Source organism: Daphnia carinata, chromosome 8 (genome assembly GCF_022539665.2).
Source record: "Daphnia carinata strain CSIRO-1 chromosome 8, CSIRO_AGI_Dcar_HiC_V3, whole genome shotgun sequence".
Classification (NCBI taxonomy): Eukaryota; Metazoa; Arthropoda; class Branchiopoda; order Diplostraca; family Daphniidae; genus Daphnia; species Daphnia carinata.
The window spans coordinates 1,491,205-1,504,721 of record NC_081338.1 but is presented as its reverse complement, the minus strand read 5'-3'; the positions used below and the strand labels follow the sequence as shown (position 1 = coordinate 1,504,721).

The 13,517-nt window shown below is 38.9% G+C and overlaps 3 protein-coding genes across 3 annotated transcripts; 1 reads left to right on the top strand and 2 right to left on the bottom strand.

The window, feature by feature from the left end:
* The first annotated feature begins 992 nt into the window (after positions 1 to 992).
* On the top strand, positions 993 to 2,808 carry LOC130699205 (FUN14 domain-containing protein 1A-like). The gene is made up of 3 exons (XM_057521498.2): positions 993 to 1,250; positions 1,305 to 1,503; positions 2,517 to 2,808. Exons 1-3 carry the CDS (start codon positions 1,075 to 1,077, stop codon positions 2,697 to 2,699), a joined length of 558 nt encoding a protein of 185 aa, XP_057377481.1. The 5' UTR covers positions 993 to 1,074; the 3' UTR covers positions 2,700 to 2,808.
* Positions 2,737 to 9,111, bottom strand: LOC130699204 (transcriptional coactivator YAP1-like). The gene is made up of 8 exons (XM_057521497.2): positions 8,484 to 9,111; positions 5,674 to 5,810; positions 5,454 to 5,612; positions 5,231 to 5,332; positions 5,033 to 5,148; positions 4,571 to 4,970; positions 4,248 to 4,366; positions 2,737 to 4,159 (listed from the first exon to the last, which is right to left on the bottom strand). Exons 1-8 carry the CDS (start codon positions 8,939 to 8,941, stop codon positions 4,076 to 4,078), a joined length of 1,575 nt encoding a protein of 524 aa, XP_057377480.1. The 5' UTR covers positions 8,942 to 9,111; the 3' UTR covers positions 2,737 to 4,075.
* A 569-nt stretch (positions 9,112 to 9,680) lies between these two features.
* Positions 9,681 to 12,413, bottom strand: LOC130699200 (uncharacterized). Its single transcript, XM_057521493.2, has 10 exons — positions 12,241 to 12,413; positions 12,030 to 12,120; positions 11,731 to 11,885; positions 11,457 to 11,611; positions 11,244 to 11,342; positions 11,048 to 11,152; positions 10,864 to 10,977; positions 10,465 to 10,800; positions 10,341 to 10,395; positions 9,681 to 10,253 (listed from the first exon to the last, which is right to left on the bottom strand). Exons 1-10 carry the CDS (start codon positions 12,287 to 12,289, stop codon positions 10,192 to 10,194), a joined length of 1,221 nt encoding a protein of 406 aa, XP_057377476.1. The 5' UTR covers positions 12,290 to 12,413; the 3' UTR covers positions 9,681 to 10,191.
* Positions 12,414 to 13,517: the final 1,104 nt, after the last annotated feature.

Sequence of the window (13,517 nt, the reverse complement as noted above, 5' to 3'; positions counted from 1 at the left end):
CTAAGAGATTCTGGATTTTTAAATCAGTTTCAGGCGATGTGCCCAGACTCCTTGCAATCGTTTTAGGGACACCCAATGAAAGACGCAAACTTTGTGGTGCAAATAGCATTTTTGACACTAGGGGGCTTCACAGTTTGCATATAGATTTTCTAATATATATGTATATAAATTTTTTGGGGTCAGCGTAAAATGCGGACGCGGACCGCGGACTGTGGACTGGAAAAACTGCGGACTTTTACCTGCGGACTGTCACAGAAATTTTGAAAAAATACTTGCGGATCTCGGGGCAAAATGCGGACCGTTTCGTACGTGTACCGTTGAAAATTGCGGAACGGGTAGGGTAAACAGCGGACTGGTATTTTGCGGACTTTCATTACAATACCCATTGCCTACCCGGTCCCCATTACAATACCCCTGATATCGGTATTTAAATTATTAAATACTTACATAAGAAACTTAATTATAATGAAGTCAACATACTGTTTATTAGACATACGAAAATAAAGAGTAATTTCTATCTCAGGTTAATTTATTAACTGATAAACACATTTGGCACAAATATGGTTGGTCATCGCAAAGTAAAAATTATCTTTCTTTGACATACGGTCATCTTCTAATTAAAACTAAAATTTTACAGCCATCCTTGTATTTAAATAGCGCCTCATCACTTTTTGTTAATTTCCCCCTAAAAACATGTTGCTTAATCAAATCACGCTCATAAATGTGATATCTTAATTGTGAACTGTAAAACTTTAATTAGTTTTCTTCAGTTTTAATTTTGCCAATTACCCTGATAACTAATTTGATCTCTTCGCATTTCTGTTTGCTCAGGCGTATCCCATATGCTATGCTGTATTCCCGTATAATACGCGGACTGCGGACCGTTGTGGTATGGATAAACTGCGGACTACCGTAAAAAATTTTGTGACAGTCCGCAGGTAAAAGTCCGCAGTTTTTCCAGTCCACAGTCCGCGGTCCGCGTCCTCATTTTACGCTGACCCAATTTTTTGTTTCATATTTGAAATTAACAGAGAAGAAATACTTGAAGTTGCAAAGAGCTATATATTCTGTATCATGGCATCGAGAGGAAAGCCTGTAAAGAAGGAAAAACCAACCACTAATGAAGAATTCGAAGTTCTGGATGTAAAAGATGTAGGAAAAGAGGCCGAAAGTTTGTTACGCTATGCAAAAAAATATATTAGTGAAGGATCCCATTCAAAACAACTAGCTGTTGGCGGTGTCTCGGGGTGGTAAGCATTGTAAATTGGTTAAGTATCACTATTTATCTAACCAATCTGGTTTAGGGTCACTGGATATATTGCCATGAAAATAGGGAAGACGATTGCAACTGCAGTAGGAGGGAGCTTGATTCTCCTTCAAATTGCTAACCGTAAGGGTTACATAAATGTAAACTGGTCCAAAATGAATAAGGACCTGGATAGTGCAACACAAAAACTTACACGAGGAGCATCAGATCCATCAATTCCTCAAATGCTTGACAAGGTATTTTCAAATTATCCAAATGGTGCATGGTTTGGTCATTGTTCATCTATGCTGCATGATAAGTCACACTCGTTTCTATCCTTTGCAACTAGGTTCAGCATTTTGTAGTAGAAAATGGATACTTTTCCTGTGGTTTTTCTGGTGGCTTTCTCATAGGCCTAGCATCATAACCATCCATATTGTAGTTTATAAATTCTCCAATGGTAAGCCTTGAGTGAATGAACAAATATAGGTGGTGAACTCCTGGATCTGGTTTTGTAGTGAATTACCAGTAAATATGTGGGATGAAAACAATTCTGGATCAAAAGAACTTCTTCTTTTTTAACCTTCTTGATTCTATCATAAAGATGAGTTCATTAATTTTTTTCATTTTGCATTTTCCTTTAAAAAAAAGTTGTTCAAAGGCGATTGTGGGTATTCATTGAGAATATAACTGAAAATCTTCATGAAATAATCTGCTAAGAGAATTTTTTGGGTTGATCTAGTTTTAGTTGGTGCTAAGAATTCGAAGTCTGCCATGTCGAAATAAAAAAAGTAAAAAACAAATTTAAAAAAAAACCAAAGAAAACGAACATTCCAATGTTTACTTGCCTGCGAGGAGCGCACAACTTCAAGCCCATGTATTTTTCTTATCGGCTGAATTGTACTCTACAATATTCTCGTTTGCCTGTTTTCAGTCCTGCTGTGTTAGCAGCTTTTGAGCTATTGAGGAAGATCGGAAGATCATAACAGCAACATCTCAAGACCCAATCATCAAAGATAATTTGTTCTTGCTACTCGCTTCGTGAAGTCAGGCGTATAATTCGTCATAACCTTGACAATATAGCGTTTTTAAGGGATATGTCTTAGCAAATTCGTCTAGTAATCTTGCGTACTGCGTAAGTCCATAAGATGCCACTAGAGAGAAAGTAAAATTCGACCAAATGCTAGGTTGAACTACATTTATATCATGATATCTGTTACCCTGTATTGTAACCTGGTTTCTTAATTGTCATTTATTTGCATTTTCATAGGCTGCTGATTACCTAGATGAACAAGCAGAAAAAGCTGGTCGAGTTCTCCGGAAAAGAACAGCAGGAAACAGCAGTTGGTACGGAAAGCTCTTCGGTAAAAAAGCTTCTGATGGTCCCGAGGCATTTTACATAGGATTTTTCGGTGGTTCCCTAGTGGGACTGGTTATCGGTGTAATTTTTTAGCTTTGAGCGCTCGAAAACAATAACGTGATCAGAAGTATTCAAGCACTTGTAGAAAGTTGTATTCATGGAGAAAGTCGACAAAGGAGAAATACATGGCATAAGGCATTCGTAGCAACGTCAACAGCTTCTATGATACGATACTAATCTGACCGTTGAAAGGCCATGGAAAACACTAACATGTCAAGTAAATCGAAACATCGCCCGTCACCAGTTACAAATGAAATATATATATAATAATTAATTGGAGTTCCATTCGCTAACGCTTATTTACTCCTTGGGAAAAAAAAAATTTAAAAAAAGAAGACGGAAAAATCCGAGCTACCACATAACGTCACATCATAATAAAGAAGGCACTGAAAGATAAGACATTTTCTTTTTCAAGGCATATGTTACGCTCAATTTGGACCGTTTAACTTACTCAAGGTCCGTGAAAGCCAAGAGCTGTGGTGCAAAGTGTCTACAGCATGTAATTTATAATGATAAAGAAGTACAAGCAACAGGCACAAGAAACAAGTCAGCTATTAGGCTAATCATCATGGCCATACATGGGGACGGGTCACTAAACACTTCTCACGTTATTTCTCCTGTTCATGTTTGTTTCGCATGTAGCTTGTATGTCCAAGCATTCGGACAGGGATATAGAAAATCAATTGACGACAACATTTACAGGTAATAAAAGGCATCGAGAAGGAACACACATTTGAAAAGGGTACACGAGGAAATTCCTAGGCATCTTATTGCTTCACATGTTTTTAGGCACGTCAGTTTCTCTTGGACGATGTTACAAAAGATGGGAGCGCGTGATCGGATCAGGGCCCATCTCTCGTTACACCTAGAACCAACCCTTCCATACCAGGCACGAACAGTTACAGTTTCATATTTGTTTCAAAAAGTGATGGTTTCGGAATCAAACAAAACAAATGTTGAAACCTCTCTCATTCCCTCTCCCGAAATCCAAAATATAAAAACAATATTTAATACGTCGAAGGAAAAAAATAAAGTACGATAATGCATTTAATCGCATTGCAAGAAAACCACATTCTTTTCGCTTCTTTTTCTTCCCTTTTTCTTTCTTTCATTCATTTTTTTTCTTTTGCACTTCTGGAACCTAATCGTTTTTGATTAACTCTACTGATAGTGGTTAGTTCTATCATTTTTGTATGATAGCATTTCGTATTTTTTTCTTTTCCGCTATCAAATCCCATTCTATTGGTTGGCGTAAATTTTTAAGCGAACGTCGATTTGTCATGCGGCGTACCATATGCTAAATGCATGAGCTTCAAACTTGAGTTGAAGAAAAGCATTAACGATACTGGCACGCCACCGAAGAATTTTTAAAAATCTTGCGATCCAACTAAATGCAACACTTCTTTTCTTCAGAGCCAAGTAAGGACGTTGTCGACTTTGTTTGAATTCAAAAGAACATCATTTAAGATGTCTGTCGAAAGTTCTTCTCCAAGCTATTAATAAAAAAAAAATTATATATAGAATTTCGAAAAAATAGTGCCTATAGAAATAAATTTTTTTGAAGGTACAAATCATTTTTACGTCTAAAGTCGGCACTAGATCGTCAGTAGTATCCATATGAGCAGGTAGATCACCGGTTTCCAATCCTCCATTCATGTCGTTCATATCGTTCATGTCAACAGTGCCTACAGAAGCAGGACCTAAAATGTTAAACAAACAATTGTCTTTTTTACATACCTAAACTATGGAACCCAAAAATGCAAATAAAAAAAACGATTGAAACAATAATAAATTTAAAAAATAAGGAAATAACTAAAAAAAATAAATAAATAAAACTAAAATAAAATAATGATAAGAATAGCCAATATTTTCAGGCTGAATTTTGTTTGTCAAGTGTCAATTACAATCAAGTGTAGTGTCCATTGTATCATCCATGGATGCAAGAAAATCTTCTGGTGTGTGAGGTAAGCTATAGCTTCCACCCATACCTAAACCAGAATCAGCCGACTCTTGGCGAGCGTGAAAATCAGTAGCCAATGACGAAGGTGGAGCTGATGAATTCTGCGAGATGTTAGTAGCTGCCCCATTGCCTGCTCCATTGGCGCAAGGATGTGACACGACGGCCGTTGCAGTGGCCGATGCTGCACTGAGGAACGGATCGGCTGTATTCGAGCTCAGTTCATTGACTGCGCTGCTGTTACTATTTGACTGCGAATGTAGAGGATTCCGCCTCATGGCGAATTCGGTTTGCTGCTGGGAGCCGGAATTGTTTTCTTGCTGGCGTACGCGAGTTTCTCGCTCCATCTGTAACGAATTTACCAATGCAAAACAAAGATCACACAACACCTTCACATGAACTAAAATACCATGGCTATAATTTCCTGTTGTCGCTGTCTTAAGCGATCCTGCTCCTGTTGTAATTTTTGAAGCCTCAATTGTTGCTGGGCTGCCTGGGCTGGCGTTAGAGTTGGTTGTGAAGTCCCTACAAAAGCCATTTTATGTATCAACACGTATTTTTTATACAAGCACGCATGCATTGTTGTTCAGGGAAGAAAAACCCTCACCAGAAGCTGCCGGTTGCTGAGTAATCTGTTGTTGTTGCTGCAGAGCGGCCGCGCTCTGTGCTCCTGCCGCGTGTACCATAGGTGGCTTCTGCATATGGATCGCTACAACGGCGGAATCGAACGTCATGGCAAAAGGTGAAAGCAACAAAACAAAAGAGTTAAAAAAACAAAAACAAAAAAAAAACGGAAAGAAATAAAAACATAAAATAAAATGTTTCTTTACGTAGACGTGGATCAAACCATGAAGTCTTTCTAGTGTGATGATCTATGAAATAGAGTTCTCCTTCCGGTGTCACTGCTTGCTCCCATCCGTCCGGTAGGGGACCCAAAGCTTGGGTTAAGGCTTGCTGAGAGGCTGCCAACACAGCCGCTGCATTGCTTCCTATGAATTTAATCGAGACATACAAACCGGAAAGGGAGGAATTTGCGTTTGGTTTACATACCGGCAACTGGTGTCGTAACGGCACTGAGTAAAGGTGGAGCCACCATGTTTGGTGGAGGTGCCGGCGACAAAGGTTGAATTTGCTGTTGGAGTAACTTCTTCCGTGGATCCTCCCATGTTGTTGTCTGAGTAAGGTGACTAGAACATAGAAAAAGAAAACCATGAAAATGGTAACACATTTTAAAAATATCAAATCGATTTTATTTTACGCCGTACATGTAAATGGCACAATAAACTACCATGGCACTGGTTGGACTAGTCTAGGCAACACTCTACATAGCGCCCAAAGAAATCGGTATAAGAAAAATCATACATTAATTTGTTCGATGCCATGTCGGAAGGACCTTGGGTCTGTTTCACGCTTATACTATTATACGTACCAAGGAGTAATAATAGCGTAAGATATAGCACACTAGAGTCGTATGACCTTGAGAAGAAAAACAATCTTTTGAAACGAACAAAAATGGAGACTACGGAAAACGTAGGAAGGTAGATGGAAAACTCCCAAAGTACGTTCCAACTCGTTTCCGCCACTCGTTCTCTCATACGCACCAACATTTGCCCAGCAAGGTCGTTTGTCGAAACCAGTAATCCATTTGCACAAAGCGACATTTTAAAAAATTATTCAACCCGGATATGAAGAACTAAACCACTTCAACGCGAATTTTTAAATCAATAATTATTTACTACAACTCTACCCAATGTGTTATAACCACGACACAAGTACACAAGCCTGCGCCGAATACATCTACACATATATTGTTGCAACCGTTAAACAAGGAGACGTAAGGATTAAGCGAGATAGCGTTTGTGAGAATGAATTGAGAATTCGTGGGAATTTCAGGAAAAAAGGGAATAGAAAGTGGATGGCAAAAGGGAAGAAAACTGGGGGTGTAAGTGAGAGGGGGCAGAAGAAGAAAGATAGAGAGAAAAAGAAAAAAAAAAAGAAAAGAGGAAATATGCTCCGATGTGCCGATTGTTTCCCCAAAATGGCAAATCCAACCGGCTGTGGAAGATAAGTTGTAGGTTAGCTTCAATCGCATCGGTCAAATCATGAAGAAACCGAGCTATACTACGCGTCAGAGAGCGAAGGCATATATACGACAGGGAAAAAACTGTCAGGATGAAAGAAGAATGAACATGATCAAATATGTGGATAGACGAAGGCACGTACGGAGGAGAAAGTACAGAAGATGGAAAGGTCAGCTCATAGCCACAGGTAGAGATGCAACTAGGAAGAAAATACGAAGCAATCGGATAAAAACTTGGAGAATGAGAAAATTGTTCCCTCTTCTACAAGGGGAACTCCTAAGTGGTGGTGGGAGAGGTGGGGAAGAGGTGGGGAAGGGGGGGGGGAGTCGTCTTCCCCAAGGTCACCATCAAAGAGCAAGGCATTTAATAATAAGCAACTTCGTCGAACCGCAGCAGAAGAGAGGGGAAAAAACGAAGAGATCCGAGTCCTTTGCTACGTATTCTTTCCTGAACACCCTAGGCACATACCCCTTTTTTTCGTTTTCCTTCTTCACAGGTAAAGAACAAAAAAGAAAACAAAAAATGGATAGGAATAAAAGGGAGGCATTCCACAGATCGTATTCCTTCATCTCTGTACATTTGACGTCCCCTCACTGTTTCGGGTTATTCATCTGAAAACAATGAGATTTCAACGGTTTGTTCACCGAACCCTTAAAAAAAAGTATGCGATTAGGTCAACCTCCAGCATTCCTCATTGAATGGTACACGAAATGCTTTAAGTCTCGGCTGGGTATTCGTTGGGTCAAATCTGTGTCTCCCCTTCCAAGTTAGTAATGAGGAACCATTTCGCTATGTGGGTCGAATGGCTCGCCGTAAGCTGAGAAGGACGGGTTAAAAAGCAAACCAACTCCACAGACAGCGGTCTCTAGCAACCGGGCAGACGATAAAGGGCCAACCTCGAAAACAGTTGTTGGTTGTCAAGCTGACCCAACAATCATTCATTCATAACAGAACGCACGAAACAACGAATCTCGGAGGCAGCAGACTATTTTTTTTTTGCATTAAAATTTCATAGAAGAAAAAAAAAATTCTATTTGAGCTATTGTTTAACATATACTACAAAAAAAAACATGCAAAATGTGTTTTAAATAGTTTCACGACAGGTATAGAATATCGAAATTTCTAAACGAATACAAAATACAGAAATAATAATAATAATAATGATAAAAATTGCAGCAACGGATTCGCTTATATTAAAAACTTTCCAATCTAAGTGTCGCTTCACCCTACTGGATAGTGATGGGTTTTTCTAAAGCCACACCCCGGTTCTATTTTTGCAGTTGAGAGCTTGCTCCAAACTGCGTCTCGACAGAGCGGCAAACTCCGGTCCCTCACGCTCTCAACTCTCCCGCTCAACCTGCGCATTTTGCTCAAATCGGCCGACCCCTCAAGACTTTATGTGGTGGCTCCAACGTTACTCCATGCTCTCAGAATCCGCCACCGTTTAATAATAGATCTTCATGACTTTCGAGTCCACATATCGCAAGCCGATTGAGCTACCTACTCAGCCGAGAACGCCTCGCCTTCACTTACGCCATCGCGCAATAAGCGTTAGACGATAACGTACTGCAAGGTCGTTTACATCCAGTTATCAGTACGAGCGATAAACATCTACCCAAGCAATGCTATGAGGAACGAGAACATACCTAAAGAACACCTTGTGATTTGATCAAAATTTAAGGCTTCTTTAACATACAGAGGCCTTACTCATCTTTTGGCTATAATCCTAACACTATGCTTAAGCAGACAACAGTAAAAATGTGAATAAAGATACCTTACTTCAGAAAGTAAACTTGTCCTTGAGGTGTCTTGGCTTGCTCCCATCCTTCAGGAAGTGGGAAGTGGTCGAGAGTTAGGTCACAACTCTGCTGTTTCAAGTGCTGGTGTACTGGTCGCTGTTGTCCAGCTGCCAAAGTCTGTTGGAGTGAAGCTGGTGAGCTGTGTGCTCTAGAATGGTGGATAGATGGAGAAGGATTCAAAGCAAAATGCCCAGAATCTGTGCTGTTTTCTCTACTGTGTGAGTTTGATGCCACAGACGGTGATTTGGATCCAGTTGGGGGTGGTTTAAAAAAGGAATCTGGTAAATTTCGTAATCGAAAAGGGAGCTGCAATGGCCTATGAGCATCAGGCTTCAGTACGCTGTCAAACAAGGCTTGCAACTCGGAATCTGAATCGCCACGAATGTGTACGATTTGGTTCCGTTCTTTGTGTTCGACCACTTCGGGATTCTTCGACATTTTAATGATTCCAAAATTTCTAAGCGTCAAGGCAGACAGGATAAGTTGTGGAATCAACACGCAAACAAAGGGGGACAATAACTAAGTCGATAAAAAAAAATGAAAAATTTTAACTCAATAATTAGCCGACACACCCTTCCACACAAAAGACAGTCTGGCGAGTAACTGCTGCACCTCATCAATGCAACTCGATAAAAGTGCGGAAGGTGGCAGGCAGGCATAACTTATTTATTCAATAACAAATGTTGATGACATCTATTGGCAATATATTAAACTATTAACTCCTTTCCAAATCTGTGCAATTTACCTGTAGAATAGTTGATTGACAAAAATATCTTTCACTTAATCCAAACGTGAAATACAAATTAAAGCTAAAACTTGGACATTGATCACTTTATGAGTAATCGAACGCCTAGTAGCTGATCAGGATTTTATGAAATGTCTGACGATTTGGCTTAGGTTGCTCGAAACCCGAGAACGCTTATTGCTAACGGGGCCGCTGTGGGCCAGAATAAACTGTGGACGCAAACTGGGCAAACTGCGGACTTTCAGCCGTTGACCAGCTCATATTTGGCAGCAGTCCGCAGATCGCGTCCGCACTTTATTGTGGTTCAGACCGCTCCGCTTATGGCGCTGTGTGCCAAGTGGACTGTGCTGGTCACATTTACTTCCGAGTTTTAAAGGGAACGTTTGTAAGCCGTTGAGCAGTTATACGACTTTCCCGAAAATAGAAGGCGGCTAAGGTGTGTAATCGTGTATTATGCTTTTGAGTTTATCAAATGGTCAAGGATTGAAAACACGCATGGGGAGGGAAAAACACGAACCTCCTCGTGAAAATGTAAAAGAACATGTGTAAGAAATACAATAAACCTGTCCAATCCATCTCTCCGTTATTCCATAAAATTAAAATGCGACAAGAATGGATCTGCGTTTACATCATGCACCATGATGCATCGCGCAATCACTTTCTTTTCAGATTTTTCAAAGCAAACATTTAAGTTGAGAACCTCGTGTAAAATGAGTACAGCGGTCAATGTCACCATTCAACAACTGGCACTTTGCGGATGGGGTCTACATCGAATGTATACAGTCCAACGAGTAGAGCTGTAATTTAACTCCCACAAACGGGAAGAAAATAATAATAATAAAAAAATAATAAAAATTATAATCATTTTTTTGTCGAATCGATTATCCGCAGCGTGCACGACAGGTTTTGATCCCTTATCTCTTTGAAAGTTATTTCCGCCAATCTAATCGATGAAATGAGCTTTCAGGTACTTCATCATGCCGAAAGTGCGGAATCTTTTAACCCCTAAAGACAAAAATTTAAATTTAAAAAAATTTAAATAAAACAAACGCCAATGCTAACAAGAGCTCCACATTTAACGAATGTTTTTACCGAAAACTTTCTGTAGTTGCTCATCGCAGACGGCAAACTGCTTATTTTTTGGGTCCTACAAGGAAAACCGGGTAAACTGTTAAACAACGGATACTTAAAATAGCGGCGATGCTTACGAACTTACATATAGATTTCGTTCTTTAATGATGGACCACATTTTTTTCACCACTTCTGGGCGAGGCATCGACTCTGTACCCATGATATCTGACAACTCGGGACTCAGCTTGACAGCTTTTACTCCTCCTTTAGCAGGTTTTGCTTTGGTAGCTGGAGAACTTTCGGCTTTCTTTGCTGGTATACTGCGTTTCTTTTTGGAAGATGTTTTCCAGTCTTCGTCCGAGTCTTCAGGGTCCGAACTGTCAGCGCGTTTCTTCTTACCACCACCTCTTCCACCAGTTCGACCTCTTTTTTTCCCAGAAGATTTCTTTCCTGGGCTATATGATTCGTCGCTGCCTTCGTCCTGCATTGTATAAGAGTGAAGGAAATATTGTCAGCGAAACAATTGTACTTCATTCGAACTTACGCTACTGTCGGAGTTTTCTTCATCGAATTCTTCATATTCGCTGCCGGATTCTTGTTGCAGTTTTTTGGGCAACTTTTTTTTGGCAGGTTCATCACTATCTTCACTATCTTCTTCCTGAAATGAAAATTAATGATTCAAAGTTACAGACAAAATAAGCCTTCGTTTCTGAATACTTCTACAGTACCACTGGGGTTGGCTTAGACTGAGGTTTCCTTCCACGCGGTGCAGGTGACTTTTTAGGGACCGGTGCGGGGGCATCGTCTGATTCTTCTTCGGACTCTTCCGATTCCTTAAACATTTTGCAGAAATCAGAATATTTAGTCCTCAAAGTTTCTTGTGTGTGTCGTTATCTGAAACTGCTTTGCTGAATAGGGACTTACTGCCGATTTTCCTTCAGAATCGCTAGATTTCGTGATCAGGGCTTTGCTTTTTTTATCTTCGGCAGCGAATCGAGCTGGTCGTTGCTTAATTTTCGTTTCCTTGAAAATAGGTGTTTGGAAATAGAATCAGCACATTACAATATAGGTTGTGATGTTCGTAGTTGTTTTTCGCAAATAAAATTATCTTTAAAATGCATATAATTTAGATCTAACCGGGTTTTCCGACGTTCCTTTTCGCATCGGCTGGCGTCTTTCTTGTTGCCTGGCTGGTTTTCTTTTAGAAGAATCTTCCTCATTGGGTTTGTATTCTTCTTCATCATCATCTTCGTCTCCTTCGCTTTCCGAGTTTTCTTCATCTTCATCAATTGCTTTAAATTAGAAGGAAAATATAAATTTATAATTCAGATGCATAAACTGTACCAAATCCGTAGATAACTTGAAGCTTAATTTATCTCCTTTTAATTATAAATCATTATCTAACGTTTACATTGGTCCAATTTTGCAGGTTTCTTCTTATTTGCCACTATTTCTTTGATAGGGTCAGCTTTGTCGTCTTCTTTTTTGGTTTTCATTGATGTTTCTTCTTCTATATGAGGTTTTTTTTCAACTGCCTCCATGACCATTTCATCAATTTCTTTTTTTCTGCAATATTTAATTGTATTCATTAGAAAACGAAAAACTGTAGACATTTGAATTATTCAAGTTTGTTGCTTAAATCATGAATTTTTAGCAACAGGGTATGTGGTCTAGACGAAAAATTAATGGGGCTGTTAAACATCTACAAACCTGTCACTTAGGTCAAATTTAAGTTTTTCTTCTAACTGTTGTCGAACTTTCTTCGAAGACAGTGTGTCTAAATCAGCTCCTTCTAGGATCCCTACAACAATTAATGCATACAGTAAATAACAAAGACGCTGACACTAAATCAGGAACATGCCGGTTTCATGAAATTTGCGGCTCCTGAACAAATGGAACAAATACATAAAATGATAGTCACCGTCGATTTCTTTTCTTAAATCTTCTTTACTTATATCAGCCATGCTCATCGTAAGTCTTTAAGTATAGAACTTAAAAAACTATAAAAATTTGAGGGAGAAAAGTATTCGCAACAAGAAACTTTTGTTCGTACTTCTGATGTGGTGCCCCCAACCTCCAAGCGTTACAACAACTAACTGAGACACACGCGCCCTAGCGTCTCGGAATTTCAACTTTCAAATGGTTTCCGTATGAAGCAGACAAGACCAGGGATCTCCCCCAATCTGCCATGATCGGGCCGCCCCTCGTAACCTGCCCTGAAAACGGGCGATCGGGTCATGTTAATTCGGTATTTTTTCCGGGAAAAGGTAAGCGCCTTTGCACTCATTTGCGCGAATTGTCAAATACTAAAGTAAAGAAAGCGATTCAGTGGCCATGTTTTCGTTAAGTACAGTGCACAACTTCAAAACCCAATTTTGTTGAGCTGAGGAAAAACTGCTGTTTAGCCCCACCTAAAAATACAAATTTCCGGACAGGTTTTTGGGTGTTCAGCTGTCATTTTTGCTGAAAACAAACAAATCCAGGCTGGTCGCGAGGCAATATGTACTACTTAGTACATAATCGCGCCTACAGTTTTCTTTATGGGGAAAGTGTGTGTTGTCGCCCCTAGGGCTTTGATTTGGTTGCTTTAATGGTTAAACCGTTAAAGTTAAACCAGTTAAACAAAAATGCGTGTAGCGCATGTCTTAATTTTTTCGAAGCGAATAATATGAATTCGTTTTATATAAATTTATATTTACAATACTATGATAATGTATATAAATACTACAATGTAATAAATACACATATATATACAGTATATTACAATTATATATATATATTTATACATACATACAATTATAATATATATATTACTATTATATATATGTACAATAGTTATAGTAATTGAAATAAACGAATATAAGAGATACAAATTTTTAATTATTTGTCAGCAAAATTAATTACGATATTCGCTGATTTAATATATAAATAATATAAACATAATATAAATCGATAGCCCTTGGTAAGGGCTATCCATTTTTAGGTAATTATAATCAACATTTTCAAATAGAAAAATCTTAAAGGCAAAATGTGTTTTTGTTGTTTTTCCATCTAAGGTTGTAATGGACACAACTGATAAAAACAAAAAAATAGATATTACGCTTAAACTTTTTCCTTTTCTGAAAATTTAACATAAATTTCATAGAAGTAGATAGCTGTTGAAAAGAGCTATCGATTGATGCAAAATTTGTCAATTTT